The following is a 15,254-nucleotide window of genomic DNA, read 5'->3' on the forward strand; positions in this document are numbered from 1 at the left end:
AGCTCAGTAATATTCCCCAAGTCTCAACATTTGACATTTTATCCTACTTCCTTGGATCTTCTGGAAAAAAGTAAAAATTCAGGTGACAGAATATTTAACAGCAAAAGCTACCCCAGGCTTCCTCAACCTCAGCCCTCCAGATGTTTTGAGACTACATTTCCCAGCATCCCTGACCACTGGTACTGCTAGTTAGGGATCATGGGAGTTGTAGGCCAAAAACATATGGAGGGCCAAGGTTGAGGAAGCCTGAGCTAGCCTGACCTTGTAGGTTTTTGCTATTCTTCTTCCGTTGCTACAATTTTCCTTATTCCAGTAGGCATTTAAGGTGGTGTTCGTTTATAGGATATTTTTTTATCTTCCTGTTTTCTGCGATATTTATTTTTACATGTGGATACTTAAGCGGTGCATTAATGTCTCAAATAACTAACTAAATAATAAGTATCACTTCAATCTCTTAGCCGCCCCTTCACCATCAGGTTCCAGGGAGCTACTTACAGTAATAATAAAGAAAATCAGTTTAAAACAGATTGCTATCAAGGTAAGAGGGTGGGTCCGAAAATATGTATCTGATCCCAAAGGCCAGCGTGCATCTTCAGCAAAGGACTGAAGCTTTGTAATGAAGGTGGTGAATACATCTCTGTGGAAACTCCACAACGTAGGCGCTGCCGTGGACAACGTTCTTTCCCCCACCATGACACCCTGAAAACCTGAGAGTAGTAGATATACCAAGAGGATCTGTAGCGGAAAAAGTGTCTCCAAAATATTCAAGGCCCAAACACCCCTCAATATTCAAATCACCTCCCATTCCTGGGCTCTGCCTCTACACCAGAGGTGACCTGCAAGTTCATACGGATCGGCAGCACAAACACTGATGTGGCACGTTTCGTCTGGAGTTATTTATTCAGTATAAAAATATATATATATTACAGAGGTAAAAAGCTCTACATTATCTCCCCTTCCCCTCCGCACACAGAATCCTCCCCCATTATTTATCTGTCCTTGTGATTGAATATCACCGTGTGTCAAACAGAGGTATTGCCCTTTGCTGTCCTCAGCAGGTTTGCGTACACAAGACACAAAATGTTCACCATCCTGCCAGACTTGAAAATGAAACCTCCCTGGGCAGAGGCAGTATACCAGAAGCTGATGGTGGCAGCACGGGGAGGACTGGTAGCGCTTCCTGGAGATAAATGGCTGACCACTGTCAGAAGCAGGATGCTGGACCAAGTGAACCCCTCAGTCTGATCTAACAGGGCAACACACCCTCAACACAACTGGTCTCCAGTTTTATCCAAGGCAGCTGTCTTCTGAACTGTGGGCGGAGGCAGGGGGAAGAGGAGTCGTCAAAACGGGACACACAAAACAGGGGATTCCTCCCCACTCCAAAAATTCCAGGGCCTGCCTGTTTCATAGTCACATAATGTTTTTTTGCACTGTACATAGTCCCAAGGTAACTGTGTGGTTCCAGTTTCATGGTGCCACCAAAAGTCCACAAGCACCACCAACGGGGCACGATACGAGGTGGCATTCCTGCCCGCAGGAAACTCCGCCACAACCTTTGTGGCAGGGCCGGATCCATCCAACAAGCCTTGTTGGCCGCCGGTGAGCCAAAGAGAGTCCTCATCTGGTCCATGTCTGTCCGCTGGAGGGAGATATCTGTCCACAAGACCCCTCACCAGTCCCAGACCCCACCAGCCACATCCCTCGTAGGGCTGCCGGCGATTTGATCCCGGCGCTCAGCCTGCTAAAACTGACTGGTGCACCACCGCATCGCACGGGAGGCATTGCGGGCGCGTGGAGACTCGCGTCCCCCACACCACACTGTGTTGGGGGGGTGGTGGCGGCAACAGAACAGGCGCTGCCCCCTTTGCTGATGGCTCAAGCTGGGGAAGTGGGTGTCATCAGGGCCCCTGCGGCATCAGCAGCGGCAGGAGGAGGAGGACGAAGGTGAAGGGGCAGCAGAGACGGGGGGCCGAATTGTGCCCCACGCTGCGGAGCATCGTTGCGTCAGGGTCGTCTGGAGGAGGAAAGAGACAAGCAGATGAGAAAAGGGTCTGGTAACCAGCAAAGTTGGGCACATAGGACAAGAATAATACGTGGCACGCAAAATTCAAATCCTCTCCTCCAGAACCACTTCCTAAACCCACTCACTTCCGTCCTTTTGGAGGTCTGACGCCCTCCATTTTCCCTCCGTGAATCTCCTTCCTCACCACCATTTCTACCATCTCCTTTCTCTTCCCCGCCATACCCCCGTACATTTAAAGCACTACGACGGCACTTTTAAAAAGTCACGGTTTCCCCCAATGTATTCTGGGAAATCTTATTTGCTAAGGGAGCTGAGAGCTGATATGAGACACCCCTACCCCGAAATTCAGAACTACAATTCCCAGAGTTCCCAGGGAAGAGGAACTGATTGTTAAAGCACTCTGGGAATTGCAGCTCCGGGAGGGGAATGGGTCTCAGCACCTATAACAAACTACAGCTCCCAGAAGTCTTTGAGGGGAACCCACGAATGTTTAAAGTGGTACCGTAACGGTATAAATGCGTGTTGGGGTGTGTGGCCTCATTCTCACCGCCCCTGTTGCCTGGGCCTGAGTGCGAGGGGGGCTGGAAAAGCAGGTGGCAAGAGTGAGAAAGGAGGAGACAGAAGGGTCTCTTGTCAATGGGTCCCCTGCAAATGGCTGATTGTGCCGCCCCTCTTTGCGGCACCTCCACTTCCCCCCACCCCTGCAGAACAAACTCCCTCCCCATGGACCTACCTGACAGAGGTCTCCCCTTCAGGGTGGGGCTGCGGCTGGGGGGCATCCGACCTAAAAGCGAACGGAGACACACAGTGAAGGCCGGACCCCAGAACACAGCCAACCTAAATACTGAGCCCATAGTTCTCGACCCTATCTTAAATCTCAGCCTGCAGCCCCTGTTCTCTTGACGCGGGGCAATACCACTGGGGCAATACTATTTGCAACTAGGGGGGAATACCCCTTGCAAGGACCATGGAGAGCAGGGTTCCTCAAACTCAGGAGCTCCAGATGTTTTTGGCCTACAACTCCCATGTTCCCTAGCTAGCAGGACCAGTGGTCACGGATGATGGGAACTGTAGTCTCAAAACATCTGGAGGGCCGAGTTTGAGGAAGCCTGGTGGAGAGGATGCAGGCAAACAGTTTTGAATAGTGACGTGTGTCAGGTATTATTATTAGGCTCAAGAGCAGTCACATAAAAAAGTGGGGGGTGAGATTAGACCAGAGCATTGGTATCAGGGAGGAGGAGAATATAAACCTTCTCCCCCCCCACCACCTCTCAGACACATACAGTTATCCCAATTTATATCGCTCCCCACCAAACTGCCAAGTATTTCACCTTCTTTTCATGGAATAGGAAGTGGAAGGGAGACAGGGACTCATATCAGATCTGTCTTATTTCTCCAAGGCAGCCTTCCCCAAGCTGGTCCCCCCCCAGATTTCGCTGTCATCCCTGGCCCATTTGCCATGCTGGCTGGGGCTGATGGGCAAGAGGTTGCAAAAGGCTGTTGCAGAACTTGGCAGATAGCATTTGCAGGGGTGGAGGGGGGAGTTTGATCAGGACAATGGCACGGGTTTAACTAGAGACAGACAAGACAGACAGACAGTGTCGGGCACTAGAAAACTCACCATTTCTTCCAGCCACCATGACTTTCAATTTAAGGCAAGATTCTCCGTGGTGATGGATAGGTTTCGCTAATAGGGAGGAATTGAGAAAGAGATTTTACTGGTGAGGGTTGAAACAGCCAGGAGGTTTTGTGTAGGTACTGGGGGACATCTAGTCTATATGAATCTGAGACCTGGTAACTTGACATGGACTAGAGCAGCTTTTATAAATTTTTAGCTACTGGTGCATTTATTTTGGGTGGGTGGAGGCTAAAATTATACAACACATAACTTATGTTCAATTCTTCAATTAAACTACACCCCACCACAGATCACCCCAAATTAGCTCCTCTTTCATTCGTTACCCTCCGCCCAAATTAATTCATCAACAAATCCTGTTACTATCAAGTTTGACTGACCCCATTAATCGCCCCCAAATTTCCTATAGAAAAGTCATTTCAGTTTAGTTCAATCCGCAAAATTTATATCCTGCCCAGTAATCCTGATCTAGTTCCCTCAAATTCATTACCCGGCCCGAAACAAGAGATCTGGGGGCCCTCAACTCACAAACCCAACCCAATTCCCTGCACTGCTGAAAAATTCAGCCTTGGCCTCTGGCTGAGATGGCTTTAAGAGAGGGTTAAATGCCCCCTAACACAAACCTTCCTACCCCGGTGGATGTTCATAACCAAAACCACAAATGTGAAGAAAAACGCATGACAGATCTCTCCTATAGGCCGGCCCTTAAAATCCTACAAACAGGGCTTGTTAGAAATAAAAAAAAACCACCATGTAGCCCTTTGGCTAGTAGTTACTCTCGTTCCCAGCCTCCTTTTTCCCCCTCTGTAAAATGGGCTTAAATAAGTGACCTTCCACCGTCTCAGAATGAAACAAGATAAGAAATCTTAGGAGCACTAAAACAGAAAAATAAAGACAGCTGGTAAGGGGTGTGTGTGTGTGTGTGGTTTCTCTGCCACGGACACTTACAGATATAATAGTACTCGTGGCCCTCCCGGAACTCTTTGCCCAGCGTGAAGGGAGTGTAGCGCTGGAATTTCTCCGAAAACCGCTCGGGTCCGTGCAGGGCACCTGGCTTGTTGCACTCCCACCGGATCTGCTCCTTCGAGCGCGGTTTGCAGGTCTCGTACTCCTCCTGCTCCACCAGGTATAGGGTGTAGCGTTCCATCGAGTGGGGAGCCACGCTGCTGTCCTCGTAGTGCGGGCATATGATATCTAGGTAGTCGTTCAGCCGCACCTCGACGGCATAGCTATCCCACTGAAACCTGTATCAGGAAGAGGGAACGACAGACAGCAACATTAGTGCTTGCAATCTAACGCCTCCTGCGTACACTTCCTCTAAGAAATCCTTACAAACAACTCTGTGAAGTAGGCACTTTCAGACAAGGTTGGTGGCAGTGGAACGGGGAGACACAATTTTGAAGCCGGTGGCGGTTCGTCTCCATCCTCCAATAAAGTTAACGTTGGGAGAAACGTCTAGGAAATTCTTACAAACGATCTCCTAACCCCTTTGTAGAAGGCTTGTGGGCAGGGGGAGAGCAGACACCGTTTGGAAATCGATGCCGTTTCAATTGCGCCAGCACCCCAATGAAATAAAAGTGTCACATACTGTTTCATCGCCTCCCCGCTAAGAAGATAAAAGTTACAAGAAATCCTCACAAAACAGCCTTGCAAGATTGGAACCCCTTCGTAACTTTCCCTCCACCCCCCCCCCCCAGCCCACTGTGTAGCTTCAACATCCCAGGCTGGAAAAGTAAAATTTACAACAATATGGCTATGACAAGGAATCAGCCAATTCTATTCAGATGAAAAGAGGGGAGGAAAACGAACTTTTTAAAAAATGGAAACCCATTGATTCAACCGCTGACAAAGTAACACATGCTTTATTTCATATGTATATCTTTGAGATGGACTTTTAAAGAATAGAATAAAAACAATGCGTACAAACAACTTCCTCACAGTGGGAGATTTGCAGAAACACCCCTCCCCCCCCATAATTATTCGGGGCCAGCTCTTAACCTAAATAATTGCTACTTTATCCATTACCTGAATGTTATTATTTTCTTAAGTTGACCAATTGCATTTAAATAAACCTTTATGCAACTGTCTCTTATAGTTGCAAGAAAGATGCTCCAAGTTATCCCCCACCCCACCCCACCCCAAAAAGAAAGAAAAAACTTCAGCCTGGCCATTTGCTTTTTAAAAAAAAATCCACTTCTTTTTTACAGCGTTTATGAGCCTTGGAACTACTGCACACACATTAATCCGGCTGACATCTTTACAACAGCCCCAAGGTAAATCAGTTACATTATACCTATATTGCAGATGGTGGTGGGAGAAATACTGAGGCCAAAGGCTAATCAAGCGAGCCCATTGCAGAGGGGAGATTTGAATGGGGGACTCTGGACGTCACAACTGAGGTTGCAAACCAGCATGTGCTTAGTGTTTTTTGTTTTTTATAAATGTTTTTATTAAGGATTTTGGGATACAAAACAAACAAAGAAAAGTTGTGAATAAGCCCCACTGAAGTGAGCAGGTTTACTTGTAAATTATCTGGAGATAATCTCCAACAGCATAACCAGGTAGGATAGGAAATTTGTCCCTGCCTGAAATCTGGAAAAACTGCTGCCAGCCAGTGTGGACAACACTGAGCTAGGTGAGTGGCAGAAGGCAGCTTTCTCCATGTGCAAGTTTGCGGCGCGAAGCTCAAAAAAGATTCCAGTCCTCACAGTTCAAAATAGTTTAAATAGGAATGCAGAAAGCTCCCTTATACAGAGTCAGAAAACTGACCCATCAAGCTCAGTGCTGTCCACACTGACTGGCAGCAACTCGCCAGCATTTGAGACAGGCGATATTGCCAGCCCTACCCGGAGATGCCATTGGGGATTGGACCAAGGATCAAAAGCAAATGCTCTACCCACTGAGCACACGATGCAAGAGCACTGCTTCCCCCCTTCAGGGCTGGCCCTGGAAGTTTTCTGGCCTAGCCCACATTCCCAGCAGAGAGCCAGGGTGTTTATTAAAGCCTCACCAAGCCAGCTGTGGAAAGAGGGACTCCGCCCTGAGTCACAGAAGCTTTGGAAACCGAAAGACTCCCCAGGAGAACGAACCCACAAACCGGTTTGGCAGCCCAAGGCGGGTGGCAGGGGCCAGTGGCAGGAGGCAGCAATGAAGAATCTACCTTATCTCGGCCTCAGGTGCAGAGATAGCAGCTGGGTCTGGGTGGGGGGTGCCCACCCTCCCTCCGTCTGTCTCCTCGCCCCAGGGCACCACCCAGAAGTCTTGACCCCCTGGAAGATCCTTAAGCAGCTGGGCTGATCCTTGTCAAAACAGTGCAATCAAATGCAACAAGAAGGGCCAGTGGCCCTTCGGAGCTTCATCCATTATGCACCGTTGGGTTGTCACGAGCCCTCAGATCAGCCGGCAAGACAACAACAGAAGTATCCTCTTTTAAAAAAGGCAAGTGTTTTAGACACTCCCAAAAAATAACAACGTCAGCTATAAGCGAAAACCAGATTAACAACACACGGCGGTTTCTACATGTCTGGATAGGCTTGCCAAAATAAAAATAAAAATCGCTTTTAGCAAGCATCCCAAAGGGTACAGGGAAGGCGCCTGCCTGGTGTCACAAGGCAGCGGGTGCTAATCCTGACAGGTCCAGTGTGCTGTTCCGCAGGGGCACACACCAGGTGCTTATGGGGAGCCTGCAAGCAGACCCCTGAGCACCACAGCAGCTCTCCCCTCCTGCAATGGGGATAGCTGGAGGCATTAAGAGTTTTAGATGGGGCTGGCACCCCCAAATTCATGATCCAAGGGACGGCAAAGTGTAAAAATCAGTGATGCCCTCGGGGACAACTGGTGCGTGACGACACCAGGTCCTGTCGTGGTGGGTTTCAAAGGGTTTTTGCTTTTTCTGGTTTTTTGGTTTGGCAGGAGGGGGATTATTGGCATGCAAAGGCTGGGCATTTAATTCTAAAGATCTGGCTAAGGTGATCGTTATCATCGTTATTTATTATTATTATTATTATTATTATTATTATTATTATTATTATTTCACTTTTATTAGTTGCTGTCCCTTTTGCAACAGTGACCCAAAGCCACTTGCTGAGATGTATAGCACTGATGTATTGTAGTCAATTGCTTTTTACTTAAAGGTAGGTGTGCTGAAATTAATGGAACCAAGTTAGTCAGGGTCGTGAATGGTTCTGCTCAGAATAAAAGTGGAGTACAACACGGAATGAGAAACTGTAGATCGGGGTGGTGAACGCAGTGTTACAAACCTCGGGTATATAAGCTAGGCGCCATATGGCACCTTAAACCCTGGTTACCAGTGGCCAAAATGGAATGTCTATCCCCCAGGGGGTTGGAATGGTGTCCCTTCCAACACTACGATTCTGTGATCTCAACTACTGTACATCGCTTGGCTGTAGCTTGCTCTTACAGCAATTCTCTTGTCCCAGTATGCAAGAAGGAGAAAGACACAGGGGAAATGGAAATGAGACTAACTATGCAGAGGTTTCTAAACTGTGGCCGCCAAACCTGGCGCCCAGAAATCTCCTCTTGGTCGCAATTGGACCCGCACCAGGAGCAAACACACCTGGCTAGTTTCGAACACTGGTCCTCCAGATGTTTCAGGCTACAGATCTCATCATCCCTGACCACTGGGCATGCTGGCTATTTGGGGCTGAACAGGGCTGGCGTTCAACAACATTCAGACTCCATAATCTGCAGCCGGCATGGGCTAGCGGCTGCTCCAGAGGGTGATGAAGTTGACCGTGAATGGCAAAGCCATGGTAAGTCCAATAGTTATGTAAGGAGCCACAGCTGGGGAGCCCATGCCCCCCCCGATGTTGAACTCCAATTTCCATTGCTCCCAGCCTGGGAACTGTAGTTCAAGGGTGCTGGGAACTGTAGCTTCACGAGGGATAAGATCCTTTTGGAAAGGAAGCAATGTGCTTTGAATGGATGTGATCACTGCTGTTTTTGACAACCAACAGACCAACACAAAGCGATTAAGGCTGCCCTCCCTGGAAGGAAATTGCCCAGACACAGCTGCCTCAGGGTTTTTTCACCCTGCCAGTGGTGGCCACATCTGGGCCCTGCAATCTCATCTGCCTGGACTCTAACCCGCCACAGCAACTGCCTCCTCCCTGCAGGGGCAGGAGCTGTACACAAAACAACCCCCTGCTGCATGCTCTCCACACACACACACACACCCGAGCCAGCTTGGCATCGGACTTGGCTATCTCTTAAGCCTCCGAGCCAAAATGATGGTTTCGCCTCCAGCGTCCTGGGCGGAAAAAACACACGTTAAAATATATATCTTAACAACATGTTGGTTTAAAAAAAAAAAGGAGAAAGATTTCCTGCCCCGCGTGCCCTTGGCGCCTTCCCTTGGGCTCTCGCCAGCGCCGGGCGGGAAGGAAGAGGCCCACGGCTAGTAAGGAAGGGGTGGGGGGTGGACCCTGGGAAAGGAAGGAGCGACTGGCCAGCTGCGGCTTTGCTCTCTTCCAACTTTCTCCAGCTGATTCAGCCTTGCTGGCCAAGACCCACCACCTGCTGCCTGTGCCACTTGAGAACTTTGCCCTCTTGGCAGTGCCAGCCGGTGGGTTTAAGGCACCAGTGAAAGGCAGAGAAGAGGCCAGTAATATCTGCAGGGGGAAGACTTTGAAATCACCACCCGATTCATCTTCTGCAATAAAGTAAAACTCTGCAGATCATCCTCAAGGTGCCTTTGCCAACCTGCCACAGGCCAACTCACAGCCAGCATGTCCAATGGTCAGTAGCAATGGGAGGTTTTGTTGAACCATGGAAGCTCCTTTATATCGAATCAGATCCTTGGTGCACCCAGCCCTTCCCCTAAAAATACACTAAGATTCTAGTCCTCGTGGTTCTGACTTCAATAGGAACACAGAAAACTGCCTTATACAGAGACAAGAGCATTCACACACCTAGTTCTGCACAGATTGGCAGCAACTCTCCAGCAGTTTCAGGCTAAAGTTTTCCCCATCCCCACCAAGAGATCAGTTGGGGTTAAACCCTAGATCTTCCCCATGCAAAGAAGATACCCTACCCAAGCTATAGTTGTAGTCCAAGGACATAATTTTTCTAAATCCCCAAAGGATCTTGCCACAGGCACGCTCCTCCCCAGGGCTTACAAGGCTGAAGAGTCCTAGCATCTCTTTTCGGTGCCAAGCTGGGAACACGCAGTTACAAACAGACTAAAGGAACCTCTGTGCAATTCCTGCACCACTTATGCTACTGCAGAGAATCTGCCATGCGATGGGGATCTCTGGATGCCAAGGTGGCATCATCCACCTCCTCAGATAATCCCTACAATGACCCTGTGAGGTAGGTTAAGGGTCTGCGACTGACTCCAGTAAGCTTCCTGAGTGGGTGTTTGAACCCTGATGTCCCAGGTCCTAGTCTGACACTCTAACCACTGCACCACACTGCCTTCCTAGAGTAGTTCTGCTATGGGGCAGCTCTACAAATTAAGCAGGTAAATAAATATGGGGAAAGCCAAATGTCACTTGGAGAGACGGATCTGAAATATTTCCCTTGAAGCCTGAATTTGTTTTATTCTGCATTTTTTTAATCTGATGTTTTAATGTGTTGTAAATCACTCTCTGAGATTTTTTTTCTTTAGGACATAAAGCAGTATAGAAATGAAATGAATAATAATAATAATAATAATAACCAATTTCATTGCAAAATAAAAATGCTCCCTAGACTTTCCGGCGACCGTAACTAAGGTTTAAGGTGCCATTGGGCAATCAGATTATATATCTGAGTTTCACAGTGCCCAACCAGATGCCTCTTCTAGGAATCCCCAAAGCAGGACCTGAGCTCAACAGATATGCGATTCCCAGCAGACAGCCTTAACAAACTTGCCCAAATCTCTCTTAAAGTCCAGCGTTCTGCTTTCAGAAATGGTTACTAACCCAACACCTCTGCTGTGTGCTCCACAAGCAGGGCAACAGCCCTCCCTCCCAGCTGGCTGCCCCCACCTCCCTGCCAGCAACTGTTATTCAGAGGTACACTGCCCCTAGGCATGGAGGGTTTACTTCTCCAATCACTCAGCCTTCCCAATTACAAAGACTCAGTGCCAGCATTTACAAAAGCTCTGATTAAAGCAAGATCAGACCCACCCAAGGCAACAGCACAAGACCCACCCAGAGCTGACCTGACCCCGAGGCCAGGGGGACGGGCAAATCTCACAAGCTAGCTGTCCTGGGGGGGAGGGGGGAGGGGGGAGGAAGGCCACCTGGAAAGGGCCAGCCAGATTCCTGGCCTTGAGGTTTGCACAACAGGACACAGATGTCTGAGCTTCTCACACACAGGCTGAATGAACAAAGGCACCAGAGCTCTCCCTCCCTCCCTCCCTCCACTCACCTTACCTTCCAGCATAAAAACAATCGCCTAATGCGTTTAACTCTTCAGTCCCCGGGAACTGGCTGGAAACCCTTTGCCCTCCCATCTCTGGGCCTTTTAACAAATGGGGAAAACGTGCCACTATTCAACAGGTGAGATGCCAGGGGGCTGTACCTGTTGGATTTCAGCCCAGCCCCCACAGCTCTTATTAAAAAACAACAACAAACCGCACCAACACCTCAAGAAGCAGAGTTTCTCCCTCCTTCCCTAATGCATCTCGATGTGAGTCTATTTTGAGGGGGGGCAGCTCCCCCAAGAAACGATGGGCATTGGCATTCAAATGGTGAGCCAAGTCATGTGATCATTTATGCGGGATGAGGCTTACTCTCTCCCCCCCCCCAATATTTTATTCAAGTTGGCACCCCGGGCTGTGGGCCACTTTTAATGCCCTACCCCACCCTCCAATTCCCAGCACGCAAACAAAAGCCCGATGTCTCCTACACGCGCCATCAGAAGTACATATCTGTAAGCTCCTTGGGGCAGAGAACCTGTCTTTTTCCTTTTCGGTCCTTTGCGGGTCATACATAAATTACAGCCGGCGTTACATAACTCATTAAAAACCACGAGCTGTCCACTCCTCAAAAATGCTATAAATCGGACCCGGGAAACCCCCCAGGGGAAAGGGTGTGAAGAAGGCGTCCCTCTCCCCACCTCGGCAAGCAAAGGGTCCTTTCTGTCCGCACTGCCCTATCTTTCCCAGCAAAGACCTGATTCATGCCTCTGTCACGGTGCCTAGGTACGGGCTGGCTGGGTGCCAGGCGCAGGCCTACCGTGTGGATGTTTACGAATTCCAGCTTTTATGCCCAACCAGCTCCTCCTCCTTTCCAAGGGTCCAGAAACCCACCCCTCCCACTCCCATTTTGCAAAGCTAAACCTGCCTCCTTCAAAGAGCAGCAGCAGCAGTAGCAGCGGCAACCTGAGACACGAGGCTTTGGGGCTGGCAAGGGAGATCTGTGCCAGGCTGCCAGAGGTGGGCTGCCCTGGGTGGCCTTCGCCCAAAATGCAAGCGCAGGAGCAGGAGGGGGGCGAACTAAGGCAAAGAGGCGGAGTGGGGGGGGGACAAGGGAGAAAAAGAAAGGAAAAAACTTTGCTCTACAGAGCCTTCAATCCGGATTTAAAGGGCCAGCTGCCCCTTTTCCTTTAACAGGGGCAACGACCGAGTGGAAGGTAGGAGAGTGCCAAAAACCACCAAGGGGATGGAAGCAGAATCCCGTTTCCCTCCAACTGTACCCCCACCCCATAGAATCTCCGCGGGCTCTCCCCAGATATATTCCAACTTCTAGGGAAAACGACCCCTCCATGGCTAACTTCTAACCGAAGGGGTTTCTAGGCGAAACTCGTTCTTTCCCTGAACGTCCGCACCCTACTTGAAGAAGCCTCTGCAAAAAAAGACACGCACACCTATTCAACACAAGGCAGTTTTTTTTCAACAACGGAGCGATCTTTGGCCAAGGTTGGCTGCGCTCCCCGCCTGGAAGGCGCCTCCGGTGGAACACCCCCTGAAACCGGACCCCTAAGCGTCCCCTAGGTGCTTGTTAGAAGGTGGGAATCTCCAAATGCCATCCCTCCAACACAACCCCATTATCACAGGGTGGGGCGGGAGCTACGCCAAAATAAAGGGCCACCCCCTTTATACACACGCAAAAAGTAAATTCTGGCTGGGCACTGGTGACGACGACAACTCTCCAGCCCCTGGCTACGAGGGTTTGGTTCTCCCCTCCACGCTCCCCCAAACTCACTTAGGGTTGGTGCTGTTCCAAAAGACGGTGTGCCGCTCTCCGGACGCCACGCAGAGCCCGCACCAGAGGCCCACCAGCGGGGCCCACAGCAAAAGCAGCAGCTCCATTGGAGAGGACGCTTGGGGTTCTCTCGTAAAGAGTAGAAAACCAAAAGTGTGCTTGATGCGTCTTTACGCACAGCCGCGGCTCAGTGGCGCCTGCTCGACGGCGCGGACAAGCGCTCTCTCCAGCCTGCTCCGCCCTCGCTTCGCGATCTCGCTCTCGCTACAAGCTGGGCAACTTGCCCAGAGCCGAGCTTTATACACCAGGGAGGCCCCCGCCCCGGGCTGGGCTGGGTTGGGCTGGTTAGGACAGGGAGGGAAGGCGGAGTAAGAGCAACACTCGCTGCTGAGACGTTTGCGCGGAGAGAGATAGACAGGGAGAGAGTGCGGGAGAGACCCGCTCACAGTCAGGCTCTCACACACCCCACCGCTAACAACAACAGCCGCTGCCACGCCCTGGGTCCTTGCACGTGGGTCAGAAAGCAAAACACAACAGCAAAGCTGTCTGCTTTTCCTTGGCGCCATCTGCGCTGCAGTTTTTAAGAGGTATGATGCCGCTTTTAAAACAGTCTGGTTCCCCCCCCCCCGAAAGTCCTGGAAACTGTAGTCTGCTGAGGGGGCTAAGAGTGGCTAGAGGAGCTCAGAACTACAGGTCCCAGAGTTCCCCGTGAAGCGGGCTTGGTTGTTAAACTACTCTGAGAATTGTAGTTCTGTGACAACACAAAATAAAAAATTCCTTCCAGTAGCACCTTAGAGACCAACTAAGTTTGTTCTTGGTATGAGCTTTCGTGTGGGAAAGCTCATACCAAGAACAAACTTAGTTGGTCTCTAAGGTGCTACTGGAAGGATTTTTTTATTTTATTTTGACTATGGCAGACCAACATGGCTACCTACCTGTGACAACACAGTTCTCCTAACAACTCTCGGTACCCTTCACAACCTGAAGCTCCCATAATTCTTTTGGGGAAGCCCTGACAGTTGTAAGTGCTATCATAGTGATTTAAATGCCCAGCTTTGCATCCTTCTTGAGTGTTTCTGCCTGACTGGGATGTGCCTTGAACCCAGCTCAAGCATCTCTTGCTTCCCTGAGTGAGTCTCTGTATGTAGAAACTAGCCTAATGTAGAAACGTGGTACAGTATTTGCATTTGTGGCTCCACCCACTTTATACTCTGGTGCCGCCCACCACTGTGCGCCTGGAAGGCTGCCCAGGAGGGAATATGGGCCTGGGGATGAAAAAGGTTCCCCAGAACAAGGGTCATAGCTGGTATAAAGCAAGTTCCCCACAGTGATGGGGATCCCGTGGCCCTCAAATGTTGTTGGACTCCAGTTCACATCATCCATGACTGTTGGCCAATGCTGGCTGGGGCTGATGGGAGTTGGAGTCCACCAACCTCTGGAGAGCCACCCTGCTTTACACCAGGGTTTCCCAAACTCGGGTCTCCAGATGTTTTCAGACAACAATTTTCATCATCCCTGCCCACTGGTCTTGCTAGCTAGGGATGATGAGAGTTGTGGTCAGCTGGAGACCCAAGTTTGGGTAACGCTGCTTTACACCATTGTAGGGGAATTCAGTATGTGATCCCTGAATGGTTAGGACCTGTGTCAAAATCAGGGAAGGGGGAACCTGTGGCCCTCCAGATGTAACGTTGAACTCCAGCTCCCATCATCCCTGACCGTTGGCTGTGCTGCCTGGGAGTTGGAGTCCAACAATAATCTAGAGGGCTCCCCAGGCTACCTTATCCCTATGCTCAGATCAGTCCTTTGTTCAGAACCATGAGTACAGGAATCTTTAAAAAGAGATTTCTGTAAAAGATTCAGAAGAGGGTAATCCAAACTGATCAAGGGGGTGGAACAACTCCCTTACGAGGAAGGTTGCAACATTTGGGGATTATTGAGTTGTGCTAAATGATGAGTAAGATGTGGATGTGATTGAGGAATATAAGATCATGCACAGCTTGGCTGATGGGAGTTGTAGTCCAAAAAATTTGGACCATGTATTTTGGGCAAGGCTGTTCCAGTAAGTACGTTTTAGAATTGCAACACCAGCCACTACTTACCTATTTGGACTTTTAATCTTTCATGAATGATTGTATTAAATAATTATTTTATTAGACAATGATTGTATTTCAGCTTTGTGCTTTATTGCTGTGGACCTATTTGGGTAGAAAGCAAAATAATGATATTTTTAAATAAATGGAAATAAGTAAATACAGCAGCAGTTATAAATCACACAAATGCAATCTGAGAGAATGACACACAGCAAGACAACGTAGTCCTTCATATGGCTGGGCAGCGGGACACAGCTTTACATTTCTATTTTTTAAAAACATTTTTATTGATACTCATCAAAAGATATACCAAATTTTATACTCAAGGCAAAGTATCTTTTTATAATAGA

The 15,254-nt window shown here is 49.3% G+C and overlaps 1 protein-coding gene across 1 annotated transcript; it reads right to left on the bottom strand.

Annotated features, from left to right (window-relative positions):
* Nucleotides 1-950: 950 nt before the first annotated feature.
* EFNA1 (ephrin A1) lies at nucleotides 951-13,094 on the bottom strand. Its single transcript, XM_033135843.1, has 5 exons — nucleotides 12,815-13,094; nucleotides 4,611-4,906; nucleotides 3,648-3,713; nucleotides 2,760-2,810; nucleotides 951-2,017 (listed from the first exon to the last, which is right to left on the bottom strand). The coding sequence occupies exons 1-5, from the start codon at nucleotides 12,919-12,921 to the stop codon at nucleotides 1,902-1,904; spliced, it is 636 nt and encodes a 211-aa protein (XP_032991734.1). The 5' UTR covers nucleotides 12,922-13,094; the 3' UTR covers nucleotides 951-1,901.
* Nucleotides 13,095-15,254: the final 2,160 nt, after the last annotated feature.

This window comes from Lacerta agilis, chromosome 17 (assembly GCF_009819535.1).
Source record: "Lacerta agilis isolate rLacAgi1 chromosome 17, rLacAgi1.pri, whole genome shotgun sequence".
Taxonomy (NCBI): Eukaryota; Metazoa; Chordata; class Lepidosauria; order Squamata; family Lacertidae; genus Lacerta; species Lacerta agilis.